Below are 20,181 nucleotides of genomic sequence, written 5' to 3'. Positions count from 1 at the left end.
GTGTGTGTGTGTGTGTGTGTGTGTGTGTGTATGTGTGTGTGTGTGTTTGTGTGTGTGTGTGTGTGTGTGTGTGTGTGTGTGTGTGTATTGGACTTGTCTGTGAGTGCGTTTAACTTAAGCAAGACATTTAATCTTGATGTCAGAGGGCTTCAAAATCAAGTATGTTAATGGGAAACAGAATGTTTTCTTTGTTTTGGCACATTATGTATTTTATAGTTCTGTTGTTTCCTTTCTGTATCTCTTTTCTTTTTCTTTTTCTTTTTGGTTCAGTTTTCCAGAAATCACCACATTAACAGCTCAGTCAGAAAGCTGGTGATAAGAGCTTTATTGAGCATTGCTGTTTGGCACTTAGTCCATCACTCCTTGTGCATCCACATTTTTAATAAAAGAAAAAATTGGAGTGAATACTAGATCTTTTCATTTTTAACTGGTGCCTACAGGTGGATGCTGGGGTGGCGGAGGGGCTCAAAACAATAAGAGGCAATGTGCAGTGTTCAGGGCACCAGTTGCTGTGATTGTGGCAGCAAGCATGAAGCAAACCACAGGGGAGGGAGTGTGCAGCTTAAATAGATCCCATAGATTGGATGTCTATGTTTGATATGTAGCATGAAAGCTTGAGGCAGATCACATGGGATGCAGCATGTGATTTTTTATACAGAAAAGAAAAAAAGAGAGAAAAAACCCAGTTGATACTTTGATAATTTAATAAGCAGCCTGGACGATAAAAGACTAGACTGCTGAAAGTGGATTGACTGTATAAGACAGCATCAAAGCACAACTTTATGTAATTTAAATAGTTAGAAAATGTGCACAAACACATGAAAAAGACAATAAGAAAAAAAAAGCATGTTATGAGTGTTCAGTACTGGTTGCTCTTTGCAGGACACCAATGGGGAACTCTTATGCGGGCCAGCTGCGGACCACGCGCTTCGAGGAGGTCCTTCATAACTCTATCGAAGCATCACTGAGATCAAACACCATCGTGCCTCGGCCTGTTTTCTCGCAGTTATACCTTGAGACGGAGCAACCGTTGGCACCGGATGGTGGGTTTTATTGCTGTTAGGAGAAACTCAGTAGACAGGCTTGTTAAATAGTGAAACTCTAGTTTGATTACCGTCTTTATTATTAACATATTCCCTTTTTTACATTTTTACAACGATTTGCACACATATCAGCTTTAAAACCTTCTGTCAGCATTTTTTCTTTTTCTTTTTTGTTTGTGTGCTCATCAGGTCGTACAGAGATCGATGATGAAGAAGATGAAGATGGCTCAGAATCTAACAGTCCTCCGATACCCTACCAGATGAAGCCCCCACCTGAAGGGTGTTGCACCACAGATGGCATGTACACCTGCATACATGTGGTCTTAGACTACTGTCAGTTTATTTAATCTACAAATAAAGCTAAATAATTAAAGAATCTTTTTACCAAATGGTTTTGTAAAAATATTCTGGGTATATATTGTTTTCTTAACAGGCTTTTGTCAAGCTGGTAAAGACCTGCGTTTGTCCTCGCTTGCCTCGGATGCCTTGGATGTTCCCCCTGGGTTCATGTTAGTTGGGGTAAAGTCGCCCTCCATTCCTGATAATCTGCTGGTTTGTGCCGTGGACCGCCGTTTCCTGCCAGACGAACGGGGTTTCAATGCCTTGCTAGGTGAGGCAAAATATTTACACATAAAAATAACATTTTACATTCACTAATTTTTCTGAACTGCTTAGTTCAATAAAGGGTTTTAAGGAAGCTGAAGCCTAACCAAGCAGTGATTGAGTGAGAGGCAGGTCGCTAGTCCATCACAGGGCAAAATAATAGTTGTTTTTTTTAATGTAAATAACTTGGAAATCCAAACATACCTTGGTTGTTGTGCTCTTGCTGTTGCAATCAATTTTCCATTTTCTCTATGGCTTTCTAGGCTTCTCAGGAAACTGTATGGGCTGTGGAGAGAAAGGTTTTCGCTATTTCACAGAGTTCTCCAACCATATTAACCTGAAGCTCAGCACCCAGCCCAAGAAACAGAAGCACTTGAGGTACCATCTGTATAGGAACAACCAGGGCATCCTGGTCAAAGGAGCCCCTATCTGCTGGAGAGGAAATGGTAAGATCAAGAGACTATACATGTAAGACACACCGATAATCTAAATTTCATCTCTCTCTTTTCTCTGCAGTGGAAAAATATCACAAGAAATATCTTTAAAAAATGTTAAAAAGAAAAACAATGTATGTCAATGTATAAAATAGTACTGAACTAAAGATGCAGTCTAAACAATATGGAACAATATCAGTTTGCACTGCAGCAACCAAATACAGTGTCAGTGATTAAAGTGACTGGCGGCAGTGGAGTCAAGATGAACCAGAGGCTTCTCAGGGTCAGGGGGGTACAAAGTCTGTGAGAGCAGGAGGCAGAGAGAATGGGGGGGGGGAGTGTTCGGAGCAGTAAGAGATAGGGGTGCTGCTTACTGGTTTTCACCACACACAACCTTGGCACAGAACCTGAAGACCTGATGTGTAATCTCAGGTACATCTGAAATCAAGGCAGGAATGCATTATTATACTTAAGCAATAAATCTGTTTACACTGCCGCTTTAAAAGCTGGACTGTCCCCCCAAATGACACACTTAGCTGTAGAGTAACCAGAAAGGAGAATATTATTCTGGTATTAGAAAAGAAAAAGAAATGTAGCCTTGGATTATTCTTTACTGTGTAGTTACGACAAGGAAACAATCTTCTATTAACATTGTTATGAATTACATTAAGAGAAAGAAAAGGCATTCGCACATTTTAGAGGAAGTCAAGTTTGAGCCACATGTCAATCTCCCTGCACTATTTCCACATCTTGAACTGGACAAAAACAACATGTTCGGTCTTTCACTGTCTCAAAAGAAAGTTTAGTATTCTGACTTGTATTGATTGTAGAGCGCTCAGTGTATGGGAGTGAACCGATTGCATCGCCTCACAAAAGGGTGAAAGGTGAGACTGAAGAGTGTACACAGAGGCCACAGGCTAGACATAACACATTGAGCTGTAATGCTAGGAAAGGTTATCACCTGGTCAAAATACCTAATGAACCGTAACCCTCTAGATACTGTGTCTTTGTCATGTGATACGTTTTCAGTCACAGAATCGATTTTAAAACTCCACTGGTGGTTTACAAATCTCAGAACGGTTTAGGCCCAGAATACACCTGTGTAATGTCCAGACTAAAGATGGAGAAGCAGCATTTAGCTGGTATGCTGCAAACAAGTGGAACAAACAACCAGTTGAGATTAAACTGCAACAAAATGGAGTCACTTCAATCATTACTTTTCTCGTGCACCTACACATGAAATCTGCACTAGCTGCTCTTGCTTTTAATCATTTTTTATTTAAGTCAGGATACTATTCTAACTTTTTGCTGTTTTTTGCTGCCCTTTATGCTTTCTTTTCACCATCTGGAATGCTTTTAATGTTTTATGTAAAGCCCTTTGAATTGACTTGTGCATGAAAAGTGCTATATAAGTAAGTCCCTTGAAGATAAGTATAAAATACATAAAAACTTATCATGTAGCCTGTTAATCCTCATTCTAAAGCATGCAGAAGTGTTGGTGCTGAGAAACTGGAGTATATCCAATAAGCTTTTTTGTGATAGTGTATTGTCTCGTAGTAATGTCCTGGGCTCAAAACCCAAACTAATAATCGTACCTAAGGTAAATTCAGGGCATAAGGCTCATGCTAGCAGCAAGTTGGTTGACCCATACCATTAAAAAAAGCATGAACTTTGTCCATACTTTTATTCTCATAAAAATTGATGTTTAAATACATGGATTGAATCTTCAAATGTTTTCCATACCAGTCATTCACTTTCCCTTGTTTCTTCTCCTCTGCTTCAGGTGTGTCTGATTTACTTTTAACACATTTTAGGATGTGTGTTAGTATGCCCTGGAGCCAGTTTTAAGAATTTGGTCGGTTGAGTTCATTCTCATTACTTACTTTGTGCACAACTCAGCTGAAAGACTCTGATTTTACGTCTCATCTTGTTTAAGGCTTTAAATTAAAAAAATTAAACTATTGGTATTTGCACTTTTTGGAAAAGGTTTCTTTGAGACATTGATGCTTGCATACAAATACACAATTATTAAAGTTGTAACTGGTAAAGTGTCCATGGTTTTCTGACTGTATGAATAACAATTCATGGTGTGTTTCAGATGTCAGGTTGAGACAGATGAGGTCCAGTCTTGCAGAAGGCCACCCTGCATCCGATGAACAGCCACCGAACCTGTCATTGACTCACCCATCACATGCACCTGGCAGCCACGCAGGTGTTTGATGGAACAGAAACATTTCAGTACACAGAAATTTTTTTTGCAGAACTTTGTTGTGTGATCCCAGTGATTTTGGCTAAAATGTCCTGCTCTGAATATGGTTCATTTAAACAACAATAGGGAACTTTTAATTATAACAGAAGCAGTTTTCATGAAAGCTCACAGATTTTAATGGTAGGAATTCATTTTTGTCTTTTGTGTGTGTAAATGGTAGGATCACACGCAGAGCCGCACGTGGTTGATGTTGCCCGCACGCTGATAAATGGAAACCATGCAGTTCCCTCCACTGCTCATCCACCTGTGCAACAATCAGGGTCTGGGAGACCCTCAGCTACAGGTAATGATTCTGAAAACTCGTGCCCTTAGCCCTTAGTTGGAAGACTTTTGTACATTATCTTTTTAGTTAAATATTTTTCATCAATATGAGTGTTGGTTCCTGTAAAATTAAAATGCTTACACAGCAGAATAACTGCTTATTGATGTGTGCTTATTGATGAAGGAGATACATTTTTGCTGTTTAAAAGGTAAATTAGATGGTGGTTTTTTTACCCCTGCAAAACTCCAGCAAAAACATTTTAAATCTCACAAGACACAAACAGCTGAATGCGTATGCATGATCAGTGACTGACCTCCTGAATCTGAACCCTCTCTCAGAACATACACATCTTTCCATAGATATCTTTGCAGTGTCACTTTATAGGAGTGAAGCCTCTCTTTGAGACAAGCTTGCTTTCTGCTTATTCTCTTGCAGGAACAAATTTTCTCACTAAAAGTATTTCACAACTCTTCAAAACTCTGGTTCTGGTTTTAAGGGAACTTCAGCCCCTCACAAACAGCTATATGGAAGCTAAAAGTGTTTACAATATTCTAACTTGTGTAATGTGTTGCAAAATTACCTTTAATCAGGCTCCTTGTGTGCAGATCAACATGATTAAAGCTCCTCCTCTTGTGTCCTCACACCTCGGTTTGGAAAGGCTCCAGTCACCAGGGCTCTGTGTGTGTGTGGGTGTGTGTGTGTGTTTGTGTGTGTTTGTGCCTGAGGTGTTACAACACTCCCGCTACCCAGCAGTCAGTCAGCAACATTATGGGGGGGTTGCCCTTTCTTTTCCCCGGCTTTCATTTGCCAACATGTGGGGCACTAAACTTCTTCTCTTTTCTCTTCTGTCTGTCTGTCTGTCCTTCTCCCTCCCTCCCTCTCAGTCTGTCTCCTCCATAAACCAGGGCTATAAAATTCCCTCTTCGTCTCATCTTTTTTCCCCCTGCTTTCTGTCTGAATGAAAAGCTTCCTTCCTGTTGGTGTTCTTTTTTTCATTGCCCTTTTAACAAGTAGACCTTTTATCTATCTCCATTATTGCTGCATTTCAGCAGATACTTGAGAGGAAAAGACAAATAACTCATGACTAAAATACAACTCTTTTGCATTACTTCCACAGAAGTCCTTCGTAAAACATTATTTCATGTATGTGCTAAAATGTGATTCATTAGAATAAAAAAACAGTGACAGGGAATTGTTCCCAAAGCAAGCTGGTTGAAAAGTAGCAAATAATAAAGGAACAGCAACTTCATAGTATATACAACAAATGAAAGCAGAGAATAAAAAAACAATTCTTTGTATTATTTTTTTTAAATTATAATTAAAATCAACAGTATCATCTTCTGTATCCTGCAGGGCCTCATGCAAACGCAGGTCCCCCAAAGAAGAGGCACAAGGGGTGGTCACCTGAATCATCTAACAACAGTCTGCCAGAAAGCACATTAAAGTCCCCTCCTTCATCTTTAGCTTTATCCACATTGTCAGTGCCCTCTGTCATCACAAATGGAGCCAAATCAGGTAAAGACATGAACATAGAAATATCACATGAAGGTATGCTAAAACTTTAGTTTTTAAACTTCTGTGTTAATTCTCTTCTTGTTTACTTTCTCTGTCTAGAGACTGTAACTCTGCAAAGTTCATCACAAGGGTGCTCAACCCCACTATCTCCTCCAGAGCTGTCCGTAATAGTGCCTGATCAGCTGCTTCACACCTGCAAACTGCAGCCTGTCATATTTAAAGGTTCGAAGATCAATCACTATGAATTGTAATCAAAAAAATCTCCAGAAACCACACTTAAATTTCACAAGACCGTATTTGTGACGGTCCAATATCTGAACAGTGTGACTGACTTGTGTTTGCTAATCACTTTGCAACCAACCGTCAGCACTGAAAGGTCAAAAGCATGTGACAGATGAGTTTCTCAGTCAAAGCCCAAGAGATGGCAATTTCAGCCAGATTTTGAACAGGTTCAGAGGTCAGCCAACGCCTGTTTGTGTTTCTCTGCCTTTCAGATCCTTCCCCTCAACCTTTCCCGCCCCTATGTGTCAGCTGTCAGCTAAACTTTCTGGTTTTACTTACAGTTATTTACCTGTCAGCCCTTCACCTCACCAAACAAGCATTATGCACATTTCCTGTATTTTCATTATTTTTTGGATGCTTTATGCCTTCCATTACATTGTTTCCTTATAACTCTACATGAGAAAATATACAAAAGAAAGTAAGGTAGAAGAAGTGGCCAAATCCAATTTCTTACTTTATTCCTCTCTGCACTGCCCCAGTCAGCCTCTTTTACAGCCACATAGCTTTGGTCAGTCATGGTTTGGACATAGTGCAGAGTTTTCTGTAGTATTTGGTACTGGGAGCATTTTTTTATAACAATTACTCTTGTAGATAGAATCAACCCCAGCAAAAAGTAAAGAAACCTTCTATTGAGTTTGGTCACCCATAACTTCATGATCCAAATTCTCCTCCTCAGGAAGGGTCTTTTATGTCAATAAGAATCCTAAAAAAATTTCTTCATTATAGTCTGACAGATTGTCATTGTATAATTTCAGATTAGCAGTCAGCTGTGTCTGATATTGGTGTTGCTTTACAGAGAAGCTGTTTTGGTTTTTTTCCAGAAACCGGTAGTGCAAGAAAACATTGTAGTGGTAACTTGCTGCATGCTTGAGGTCATGTCAGGTCAGTAGGTGATCTCAAAGTACACCCACAGGACAGTTTCTGCTAAGAAAATGTAGATAAGCGTTCTGGATCACTTCCAAATGTGACCTGAGTGGTCCGATTTGAATGTATCCTCATTGTGCCTATGTTCATCCGTTTTCTTTGTCCAACTCTTTGCACAGGTCACGGCCCTCTTCCTCAGCTGACTGGCAACGTGAATGAAGTGCTTGTCAGTTCTCTGCTCCAGAGTTGTTACCTGAGCTCACAAACACTCCCAAGAGTGTATCAGCACTATGGCCCATCACCTATTCAGCCGCTCTCTACTGAGATGCAGATCTTGCTCACTGTTTACTACCTCGTTCAGCTCGGTGAGCATAAGACCTCTCTTCACAATTATTTCACCCCTACATCACAATAGTCTCAGTATGGCGAATTCTGTTTAAATCAGTCACTTAGTAAATACTGGCTTAACGCTTAACAGTGACATATAAGATGCCAAAAATACAGCTAAACAGTTAAAAATGTCATATTAAATTATAATCTTTTGTTTTGAGCAAATAAGGGGGAAAAAAAACTCATGGCCTTTATTGTGTCATCTGTTCATTATCTTTTGTTCACCAGGCCCTGAACAAGTTCCCCTTATTGAGGATCTGGAGCAGATATTGATGAGGTCATGGAGGGAGTCCCACCTCAGTGAGATCAGGCAGTTCCAGCAGGCTCAAACACCAGGAGCCCAAGGAAGGCACTTCAGCAGAGAGGTTAGACATAATGATAAAAAAAGGAATAACCCTTTTGTCAAAATGTCAAAAATGTTCACTTGTTTTTCTGAACAAAAGGAGAATTAACATTGATGCATTAACTGTTATCCTCTAATAAATAACCTTATTCTCCTTTCTTTGTCTCCAGACCCCTTCTGCCTTGCCTGGGCTTCCCCAGCATCTGTCTTTACCTCCACCGAGCCAGCAACCATTGACCCCAAGCCAGCTTCCCTGGCTCGCTCAGCTGGCTGCTTCGTCCTGCGGAGAGGGCGTTGTGGTGTTCGGGGAAGAAGTCAGATCTTTGGCTCAAGGTCTCCAGAGGACGTTTAGCAGGTTGATGGAAGGACGGCTTGAAAACACCAATTATGTGGTCGTCATAGTTGTTTCTCCAGTGCAGGAAACACAGTCTTGTGTGGTGGTTACAGGTAATAGCTTTATTTTCTATATGCACAATGCGACTGTTTTAAAGATCCAAAAATCCAGTTTATATCGGTGTATCTGTGTTTGTGTTGCAGGTAAACACCAGTGTCGAGCCCTAGCAGAGAGTATGTTTTCTCCCAGTGAAGGATTAAAAGAGATCAGCCACCAGCTCTCAACAGGTGTTGCCCAGGAACTCATCCACTACTGCAATTCCCTTGGACAAGGCAAGTCCAACTTTCTTATGACGAAAACACACTAATGTGTGTTTTCGTCATAATTCACTAACATGTTGAATGACTTTCTGTTTGTCAGATGGTGATATGGATTCCCTACTGGACAGTTCCAGTGTGGACAGAAATGAAGCATCTCCCTTATCCAGCACCCACGATTCAGCTGAGGAGAGAAGCCTTAAAAACACACAAAGCCCCCAAAACATGCAGAGTCCAAAGGATTCTTCAACACAATGTGCAAAAGAAGCAATGAGTCTGAAGGAAGCAGCTTCAAGTCCCAAAGACAGTTGTTTAGGTAAGAATAGTGGATTTACTAATCCACTGCCTGTTTTAATCTTAGTTAAATTTTACTTTATCTAATCTTACCTCATCTAAGGTAAGATTTTTATGTTGAAGATTTTTGAAGGAGTTTGTGTTTGTGTGTAGAATATTGTGTTGAATGGCGTGAAGTCCGTCCCATCCAGCTGGCGGTGGCTAGAAAGCTGCTGTCCCATGTTTGTGCGATAGCGGATTCCAGCACACAGAACCTGGACCTTGGTTCCTTTGACAGGATCAGCTTCCTCATCCTAGTCCCGCCCTCAGAGGTTGCTTTTCATCAGACTGTTCTCCACCTCTGGAGCTCAGGTTAGTGACCTGAATCGTTTGCCAGTATGTATATTTGTGAAATCGCCTTTTCCATAGACAGAAATACCACCACCCTTTCTGCATTGTGTATCTCAGGTGTTCTTCGAGAGCTTGGAAGTGCAGAACACGAGTGTGTGTCTCAACGAGAGGCCGAGCGTTACGTGGTCAAGATGGACCAGAGGGCTCGGGCACGAATTGACAGCCTTATCCAGGAAGCACACAGCAACTCCTACACTCTCTACATCCTGGTTCACGATCACGCCCATTGGGATATCAGCAGGTTCACACAAAAAGAAAAAAAAGGAAAACATAAATAATTGAAGTCTTTTCTTTCCTCATGTGTTTACTCAATCTCTGTGACTCTCCTTAACTCTCTCAGCTCATCCTGTAGCAGCCCAGACAGCGGTTTGGGTCTGGTGGATCAGCTGTTAAACTCTCGACCGGTGAAAGATGCTACAAACATCCTGATTCTTCACGTCACCTCATTCCCGTTCACTCTTCAGACACAGTGCACCCGCATCAGCCCCTACAATGAGATACACTGGCCGTCTGCATTCAGCAATGTAAGTCTAAGCTCTCACACCGTGTTTACTGACTCGACATACAGATGTCCTATTGTTGGTTCTTGATGTGTGCAGGATGTGGACTTGTATCATGAGAGAACACGGTACTTTGGTGTGTCAGAGCTTTTAGAGTCAACTCGCTCAGGAAGCAACCTGCCTCTGATGCGTTATGATTCCTCTTTTGAAAGCATGGCCTCTGCTCTGGAAGAAAGGTACCTTGTCCAAATAAGAGTTCTCCAGATTGATAGGACCAAAAATGAATTCCACATTTTCTCTTTGCCAGGTTTCCAAAACTGCACAGTGCCGTGATCCGGACTATAGTCTTGATCCACCATTACTGTGTAGCTCTGATGGCTGCATCTGGTAAAATCAGCAGCTCCCACAATCTCCACAAGCACACCTCTGTGGAGACCATGGAAATTGTACAATCCCTGCTCACTGCTGCTCATCAGTGTCCCACCCATCATGGTCACATGGTTCTGCTGCGGATCCCCTCTTTGGCTCTTGCAGTGTGGGCCCACCGACGACTTTCCAGAGTGAGGAGACAGCTCGGTCTGGAGGAGAGTTTTGAAATCATCCTGGGGAATCCCAGCCAAGCTCTGATTATTGGACGGATATTCACTGATCAGATAAAGGTGGGGTGATAATTCTTCTACCAGGTTCTGTGTTAAGTAAACCAGCATCGTTGAGACTTTCATGAAGAGTGAAATAGGTTATTTTACAAGAAAAGAATTAAAAAGCCTCAACTTACCTTAAGAACTGTTTACTTATGTTTTCCAGACATGGTTGAAGATCCAGGATCCTGACTGGGTTCCTCATACCTACTTAGAGTTGGAAGCCCTTCCTTGTATCTTAATCCTGTCAGGAGCTGAGCCACTTGGAGAATCACTTCCGAGGTAAACACACACTGAATTTCCTGATTTTCTGTCAAATAGAGTGAGTAAAGTTCATCCCATAATTTTACAAAGGAAAGCCAAAGAAAAAGTTTAAAGTTTAAACAATTCCTTCACAGATCATTGAAGTATTGTGACCTGCGGGTGATAAGCTGCTCCTACCTGCACCGCACCACTCTTGAACAAGAGCTGGGACTGGCTGCTTATCTTGTGAAAGCAGAGTCAAGACCACCACATAACCCTGGACCAGGAAGTGACCTGATCGAAAGTGATGCTGAAAAACTCAGCAGCACTGACAACGAAGAGGAGGAAGGACAAGACAATGGTCAGATGAGGCTCATCATAAGTTGGTTTGTAATTATTTTTATTTATATTTATTTTTGGACTTAATTAAAAAATGTATTGCTTTGTTCCAGGAGACTCTCCTCTGCCACCTAGCCAGCCACCCCCACCTTGCACAGACAGTGGAGTTGTAGATCCGCTCCCATCTCAAAGCACCGCCTCTCCTAATGTCCAGAAAGGGACATCAGACTCAGTACACTCTCCATCTAAATCACAAACTCAACCTCAAACCCAGCCCTCATCTCAGCCTTTTCCATATCCTCGAGCTGCACCTCAGCACCGATACCAACCTCAACTTCAAAGCCATCTCCAGGCCCAGTCAACCTCCCAGTTGCAGTCACAGCCCCAAAATCAAATTCAGTCATTCTCCCAAGTAAATTCTCAGCCTTACACTCAAACACTTACCCAGCAGCAACCTCTTTCCCAGATGCAAATTCCCTCTAAATCCACATCCTCCGACTCCTCATCCCCACGAGCTTCTTCCCCTCATCTGAGCTGCTCTTGGGCGCGAGGAGTGAGTCGTCCACCCTCTGTGCTTCTTCCTCGTGTACTCTACGACATTATCACAGCCAGCGACAGCAGCGGGCTTCCACGATTTTCTTCGTTCTTGCCACACATGTCTGTTGCTTGGGTAAGCAGCTTCAGGTAAGACATCCAGATCCTGAGAGGGAAACAGACCATAAGAATCAGATTAGTGTAGACGTTACTACAAACTACAGTATGTTTTATGTGTGCAGGCCTTTGCTGAGTAAAATGATGACGTGTACAGAGCAGTCACTCTATTACCGTCAGTGGACAGTTCCTCGATCCTACCACATGGACAGCAGTAATCGTACTGAAGGACGAAGTGACAACTTTCACCCTCGCAGACTGCTGCTCAGTGGCCCCCCACAGGTATTATTGGTCTTTTATTCAGACTAATCAGACTCTGTACTCTCGCTACAATCTACTCTGATATTCATTCTCATTTTGCTGTTTCTTTTGGTGAACTCTTTTAGCCAAATTTAAGCCCTCTTTCACACACAACACAGACACAAACACGATGAAAATTTGCCAGGGATTTGTGCTGACGCGCTGTATTCTATCTATTATTTCATCATTTGAATTCTGCATTTGCATCAGATGTGTAACTAACATACAGGCTTAATAAACAAGATGTAGAAATAAGAAACCATAAAATCAGCTCTGCTGAATCATGCTTTCATGAACTGTAGAGAGCCTTCTGCTCTCTGTTAGGGCCTCAGTCTCCCTGGGGCTGTTTGAGTTGGTCTGAAAGCCCATGACTTTTTCCTGGCATTTAAAACTTGGCTAAACAGGATATGTTGACTGTTTCTATTGACATGTTTTTAGATTTCTTTTTTATTTTTTACTTGTTTTACTGTTTTTTTTTTTACTGTATACCTGTTGTCCCCATAGTACTTTCTTTTAAACCAAAGAGAGTTTTTATTGATATCATTAGTATTTGTATGTTTAATTTGACTTTAATTCTGTTCAGCACTTTGGTCAGCAGCAGTTAAATGGGCAGTGTTAAATGGGCTATACAAATAAAATGTAATTAAATTGAATTATAGCTGTTTTGTGTTATTTTTAAGGTGATGACATGTTCTCCAACACATGCTGTCTGTGAAGTCTGCTCATCTGTGTGAGGTTGGATGTGTGTGTGTATGAGCATCACAACTCACAGAGCCACACAGAGAGCCAGTATGATGTTACTTATGTAAATTACATAAGTAACATCATACTACTGTTTAGTTTTTTTTGGGGTGAAGGTAAATTTAATGATAAATTTATTGATTCATTTATTATCTTTGACCCCCCCCTATACAAGTAGGGTAACACTGGAAGATATTGTTGTATTTGGTTAAGCATTTTGTTAAAGTTCCACTAAATTTTAAATGTGCTCAATAATTAAACTTAACTTTACCAATACTTCCTATTATTTTCTTCTTGGCCAGGTGGGTAAGACAGGTGCATACCTGCACTTCCTTGGTATCTTGTCTCGCATGCTGATCCGGCTTATGGAGGTGGATATCTACGATGAGGAAGACATCAACTGCAGTGAGTATGAACAGAAACAAGTTCATCTTCAATTTCTGCCTTTTCCATTGTATGGTTAGTAGAGTTTATCAGGATCTAATAAGATTTCACCTCATAATCCTCATTATTTTAGTACCATAAACTCATATTAAAGGTATGCTCACGTAAACCTGTTGTGCCTTTAGATGTCCAGGCTGAAGAGGTTCAGTTCCATCCACCCAACACTCCCTGGCCAAACACAGAAGTCATGAAGGCAATGCCATTTGACTACACCATCCATGATGCCAAATATGACGACATCAGCACTGTTTATTGCCCTGGGTTTAAACCAAGTGCTGAGGGTAAGCACAGTGGGAAAAATACAGACACATTGTCTTGACACAAAGCCATAAGTGTATCTGCCAACTACTCCTTTTTTGTTTTGTTTCTTTTTGTTTTCACTTTTGCTTTTAAAAGCAAAACAAAAGGATTTTTCCTAAAAAATTTACTGTATTTCCCTGTAACCTAGTTTCTTTCCTCTATTGTGTTTATAAGGAAATCCTGTGCGACAGGAGGATGTGTACCTACGCAGACGGACATCTAGGATTAAGCTGTCTAAGTACGCAGCCTATAACACGTATCACCACTGCGAGCAGTGTCATCAGTACTTGGGTTTCAACCCCAGATACCAGGTCAGAACAGTACATGCAAATGTTTGCAATACAATGTAACAAATAGCAGTCGGACTTCTTCTAAATGTAAATGTGAGATGTCTCAAATCATAATTTAGGTGTATGAGTCAACACTCCATGCCTTCACATTCACTCATCTGCTGCTTGGAGAAGACATCCAGCTTTACTTCATCATCCCAAAGTCTAAAGAGCATTACTTCAGCTTCAGCCAGCCAGGAGGCCAACTGGAGAGCATGCGGCTGCCTCTCACTTCTGAATGGGTATGTTTCTCATCAGGCATGTAGTCTTGGTTTTGACTTTTTTCACTTTTTCTGCTGCATTTCCTCAGAGCTGATGTCCAGAGTGACTAAACCGGCTCTGGAATAATCCAGCTGTCATTTATATCAGCACCGTCACAGTTAATTTCTCACGAATTTTAATACATCAGTAAATGATAAAAGTCAATCTGCCTGCCCCAAGTCCCAGTTTATTCTTTGTCATTTTCAACAGTACACAATAGAATAAAATTTAGTTTCTCAGAATACATAGCAGAATAAATGATACAGTAAACACAATAATAAATTCATAATAGACAAATAAATATCAATAAAATAATATTAAATCTGATGAAAACGGACATAAAAACTGTTCATTCGCTCCTGTGCATCCTTTTAATTTAAAGGGCAATGCCAATTTTGTCAAACTTTTGTTTGTATGGGCAAACAATGTAAAAAACTAGGAGTGTGGTACATCAGAACTATAAGTAATGACATACAGTATTATTGAATACTATTGATTGTTTGCTTTCCTGCCCCTGATGCAATTCCCTTGTTTGACCACTAGGTGGCAGAATTAGTAAAACCAACAACTCAAGCTGTTCTTACAGGACAGTCATGATTGTCATGAAAAGTATTGCAGTCAGAAATCATCTCAGTGCCATAGTGTCTGTTTTTTTAAGGTTTCTGTGTGGTCATTTTAAACCATTTTGAAATATCTTAATGTGTGATATGATGTTTTACTTAGATTTTTTTCATCTCAGTCATTTTTAAAAATCTTTTTGTTTTGTTTTTTTTTCACAGAGCCCAGACTGTATCAAAAGTCCAATCTTCACCCCAACCACAGGTCGCCATGAGCATGGTCTCTTTAACCTGTACCATGCAATGGATGGGGCCTCGCATCTACACATCCTGGTGGTTAAGGAGTATGAGATGGCTGTCTACAAGAAGTACTGGCCCAACCACATCATGCTGGTGCTGCCCACCGTCTTCAACGGAGCTGGAATAGGCATGTTACAAGTTGGAGTGTTTGAGGATGGCTGATTAGCAGTAAAAACAAGAAGCCATAAAGTTCTGATGTACCACTCTCACAGTTTTATTACATGTTTTACCTCCAACTTCCAACATACAGGTGCAGCACACTTTCTAATTAAGGAACTTTCTTATCACAACTTGGAGCTGGAACGCAGTCGGCGTTTGGAAGGAGGAAGTCCAGCGGGTGACGTCTGGCCATTTATCATCCTCGCTGATGACTCCTGTGTCATGTGGAATGCAGTGGACCTTAATGGACGAAGGTAAAGGATTAAAATATCTGCAGCTTATAGATACCAGTATAAGTATGTAAACTAATGAGTTCAGGAGTTAAGTTTAATGTTTCCCATCATTACATTTTGTTGTTTTCAGCGTTCCAGTGGAGCACGCCGTGTCACTGAAACATGTCTTACAGCACATGGAAGCCTGTCCAGACATAGCCCACTATGGTCTCTGTGGCATCAGGAAGTGGAGCAGTCGAGGATTCCCAGGTCAGGACTTGCAGTATCAAACTGCAAAGGAAAATCTTTTTTGTTCTTTTGAAGAAATCCCATTTAAAACATAACTGAACATCAAAACAGGACAGATCTTAACATTTTTGTTCCTGTCTTAATTTAACTAATGGGTCCTCAAAGCCCTTAGTTTTAACCCTTTAAGAATACAATACTTTTGAAATGTAGTGTATGTATGTTTAGTTTTGTTACATAGTATTGCAGATTTGTGGGCCTCAAACCTGAATCTGAATGAGACTATGCCACTACTGAAAACTGTTTGCGTTATAATTCATTATTCATCAGATTGACTTTTGCACAAATGAAAACTTTTGCTCAATAACAGACAATGTAAGCAAACTTCTCTGGCTTGTAGATAATGTTTTAATTGTTCTCTTCTTCCTAATAAAGCAGGCAATAAACAGTGGGAACCCTTCTGTAGAGGTCACCTTCATGACTTCCTCCTCCTCAATGTTGACCGGAGTCAAAACGTCCAGTATGACCAGAACCGCTTCACCTGTCATGATATAGACTTCACCTTGAGGCTGCACAGTGCTGGTCTGCTTGTCTTCAAGTTCAACAGCTTCAGTGTCATGAAGAAGCAGATCGCCATAGGAGGATACAGAACATTTATTATCAAGACCAAGGTAGAGGCCAGACACACTTTACACACCATTCACATTGTGAGGAAAAACGCAACAATGAAGACCAAATGATTAGATGAACTTTATGTAACAGTTCAAGACGGTGTAAATGTGGCATTTTTAAATATGTTTCTGTTGTGTCCTTATAGCTAAAATCTGTTCTGTTTGTAGAATAATAAGCTACTTTGATGAAATCATCTTAGCTAAGAGTGCTTTATTTGTTTTAGTAAATTAGTAAAAAAAAATAAATAAAAAAAAGATTTTAAATTATAACTTAGAAAAGAAAATTTATGATTCATAAGAGGACTCAATAATTGTTAAAATCAACTCTTTTTCTTCAGATGACAGATGTTCCCACCTCAGTGGGGCCCTCACAGTACATCTGTGCCCCAGACAGCAAGCACCTTTTCTTGGCGACACCAGCTCAGCTCCTCTTGGAAAAATACCTCCAACACACCAGCCAGAAACTGTTCCCACTCAGCACTAAGAACTACACACATCCCGTTCTCTCCGTGGACTGTTACTTCAACCTTGGACCTGAGGTACTCACACACACTCATTCATCTGCATCATCACAGAATCACTACTTCTTATAAGTCGATCATCAATCTTTGAACATAAGCGTGAGATTATATGTGCATAAATGTGAATACACTTGCCTCCTGCAGGTGACGGTGTGTTTTGTGAGTTCCAGACCTCATTCCGTCAACATCAGCACCACAGGGCTGCTGTTCAGTGGCCTTCTTCTCTGTTTCGCCGATGCCTTTGTGACTTCAGGGTTCCTCAAAAAGTTCACTTTCCTTAAAGGTACAGCAGCAAAACAAATACAGTGCAGAAAAATATTGCAGTGATTCATGAATCCTGAAAAAGAAGCTGTTTAAAAAGAAATGAAAGTATTGTACAAACCAGGCCTCACATGAGATCTCTGGTATCTTTCTGAGCATCTAAAATACATGTATGTTGCATTAAAGTAAGTATTATATGCTTGTGACATCACATGAGTGGCCAAGAGGAATTAGCATGTTTATAACTGCGCCATTATCACTTTAATTCTGGCTTTACATTAATAAATATAATTTTCTTGTTTTTTTCTCAGCAAGTATAAGGAAAAAAACAGCATGTTCAATCAAAGACTGTTTAGCATACTTTTCAGTAGTATATAAAGTCATCAATATCTGTTTTTTGTCTGTTTTTAAACTTTAAAGATGTAACAAAATCAAAGATGACTCGAATCAACAAATATAAAAAACTTTGGCAAGTGTGCCAAAAATTTTAAAAGCCTGCTTAAACTGTTTTTTGCCTGTTTTAAAAACTTGATGCAAATTAGATAAAAGATAAAAGCAAATAACTTGAAAAATAATCTACCTTGGTTAAATATTATAAATTATGACCTTACAGCTGTTTGTTCTAATTAAACAGATGTTTCACATCCCTGATCAAGGTCTTCCAAGATATGGTATAATATCCAAAATATTTTTTTGATGTCCATTGCAGCTCTATTTTTTTATGTACCTGCAGTTTTTTGTACTAAATCATTATTACGGTTTTTCATTATATAGCCTATATTACCACCCACTGAAAACACTGCCATATGATGTATGACACAACAGCATCCTGAATAATAGTAATAATAATAATAATAATAATAATAAATTATTTGTAAAGCACTTTCTATTGCATAGCTACTTTGTGAGAAATAATCATAAAATAGCACTAAAAGAAGTAGGATAAATAAGAGCAATAAAAAGTAAATCAGTCATAATACTTATAAAAATAAATATTAATAGTCAATGGAATAAAATATTCAAACTTTACTCTGTCTGTCAAAAAGTAAGGTTTTTATTCCCTTTTAAAGCTCTTGACAGTTCCTGGAGCCGTGAACTTGTCAGGAGGGATATTCCACAGACGAGGAACAGCAGAGCAGAAAGCTCTGCTGTTGGGCTGCTGATCCTTGTTGGAAAGAGATGAATGATGAACAGATGGATCATGCTGAGGCATAAAGAGTCAGGAGTATTAAAGTTGCTTATTTGCTTTACATCACATGTAAATTTAAAAACAAAAGACAAGGGGAAAAAATATATTCAAGATAGACAGATTAAAGGCTTTAGTGCTGCTTCATACTGAGTCGTGATGCTTGATATGATAGTTACCTTACTGTCGTTGGGAATTGCGTGTCATAATAAAAGTCCTTCCCTCTCCCTCCCGTCGCTCTGTAGGTGCCACTCTGTGTGTCATCAGTGCAGATCGCAGCTCGTTGAGGCAGACGGTGGGGAGGCTGGAGCTGGAAGAGGAGTGGAGGTTCAGGCTCAGCGATGAATTCCAGACTGCCAACGCCAAGGAGGACCGACCGCTTTTCTTCCTGACTGGAAAACATATCTGACTAAAACACATTAACACTCCAAGGCATCAGAGAATTACAGCGAGGACTGAAGCCACTTTTCTCACCTAAGAGAAGAAATGCACTCGTGTCCACTGCATCAGTACAGTTTATGTTTACTGAATTCATTATTGACTCTTTATTAGCTAGCGGCACAAACATTCATATATCATTTTTGTCTTTTAATGTGAAAAGTTAAAGATTCTTTTGTTTACGCTAACTATGATATGTGTGCTGCTCCGTGGAGCCCCACAATGCTGATGGGTTTAAATGAAAGTCCTAAAGCAGAAACATTTAATATCTGATTGTGTAAGTATGTAAGGAAAAAAAGGTGCAAGGAATAATTTGTACATTAACAGCAGCAAGATGTCAACACAAAAGAGAAGTAAGTTTGAAAAAGAAATGTGCTGAACTCAGAAACTTCATGTATTTCTTTTGGATGCTCTGCTTAATATTTACAGCTTCAAATGTTCAGGAATGTAAGGAGCTTTAAAAAAGAAATTGGGACGACACAATCATTTGTGTGCAATGCAAACCAGTTGTTGGCAACATTTTTACAGGGCGATTTTTACCTAAACTTATTTTGCATGTAGGTTTTTACAGGAAACTATTTCTAATTGTATTTCGTAAGATTGGCGTCATGTAAAGAGGTACTTATATTTGGGTACAATATATTTTCTGTAAGCTGTGTTCCATATGCTGTACAATGATGTTTGTAACTGTAATGGAAACATAAACGCACTGTTTCCTTACAGCTTTTCACTGTGTACAGTTTTATATCCACTAACTGTATAAATGTACAGACACTTTCAATCTCATTTGTGTTTGTGTTTGAATGTGAGATATCAACCATCAGTCTGTCTGAAGGTTCGGCTCTAAGCTAAATGTCACAAGCTTTGACCCCCTCAACAGCAATCCACGCTGCTCCTCTCAGTTACTCCATCTGTCCTCACATGGAAGCTCTGAGATGCTTATGAGGGATGCAGGCTTATAACAGGATTGTGTAATATTAGCTGAATATTGTTATTATAGGCACTAAACATTCTCTAGAAAACATATTTTCAAAAACAAAAGTAAATTTTAGCTTACACATTTGGTAAAGTTTAATTATGTAAATGATATTAATATTAGCATGTTGCACCGGTGCAGCACCTGAAGCAGGAGCATTCAGTAACTCCGGACCATCTCAGATTTCCTCCCAAGAAAACCTTTCCCAGAAGAAGCTTGTTGATAAATTTAGTCTATAACACTCATGTCCCACTAGCTGTTCACTCAAAACAGATCCTGCAGATTTCAGAGTGGCAACTTTTCATGCATCTTCTAGAAGAGCTTCTGCACCATCTTGATAAGATCTCATGAAAGAGACAGCTCATCTTTTTGAGGAAGCTGACCAGAAAGCAATCAAAATATTTTCTAAAACATCAAACACCTTTAATAACTAAACTGTTTCCTTTTCTGGCATTTTTTTCTTCATATTCCCAAGGATTCCTTCAGATTTTCCCATGCACCAAGATACTATAGCCACAGTTCACTGAGCTGTAAGAGTTTTGAGATTGTAAACGATGCAAAACGGAGC

At 39.9% G+C, this 20,181-nt stretch overlaps 1 protein-coding gene across 1 annotated transcript; it reads left to right on the top strand.

The window, feature by feature from the left end:
• Positions 1-886: 886 nt before the first annotated feature.
• greb1 (growth regulating estrogen receptor binding 1) lies at positions 887-18,608 on the top strand (the record flags this gene model as incomplete). The annotated part of the gene is made up of 33 exons (XM_079243501.1): positions 887-1,043; positions 1,233-1,340; positions 1,477-1,653; positions 1,910-2,092; positions 4,179-4,292; positions 4,510-4,632; positions 5,965-6,126; positions 6,226-6,348; positions 7,452-7,637; positions 7,891-8,027; positions 8,176-8,452; positions 8,543-8,671; positions 8,760-8,972; positions 9,104-9,301; positions 9,398-9,581; positions 9,681-9,864; positions 9,940-10,076; positions 10,148-10,499; positions 10,645-10,760; positions 10,877-11,082; positions 11,174-11,744; positions 11,837-11,993; positions 13,055-13,157; positions 13,322-13,477; positions 13,671-13,807; positions 13,906-14,067; positions 14,866-15,070; positions 15,194-15,356; positions 15,466-15,584; positions 15,999-16,231; positions 16,570-16,770; positions 16,897-17,035; positions 18,445-18,608. Exons 1-33 carry the CDS (start codon positions 890-892, stop codon positions 18,606-18,608), a joined length of 5,973 nt encoding a protein of 1,990 aa, XP_079099627.1. The 5' UTR covers positions 887-889.
• Positions 18,609-20,181: the final 1,573 nt, after the last annotated feature.

The sequence above is a fragment of the Telmatherina bonti genome (genome assembly GCF_933228915.1).
Source record: "Telmatherina bonti genome assembly, chromosome: 1".
Classification (NCBI taxonomy): Eukaryota; Metazoa; Chordata; class Actinopteri; order Atheriniformes; family Telmatherinidae; genus Telmatherina; species Telmatherina bonti.
The sequence above is the reverse complement of the archived record's forward strand: the minus strand, read 5'-3'. Positions and strand labels throughout refer to the sequence as shown.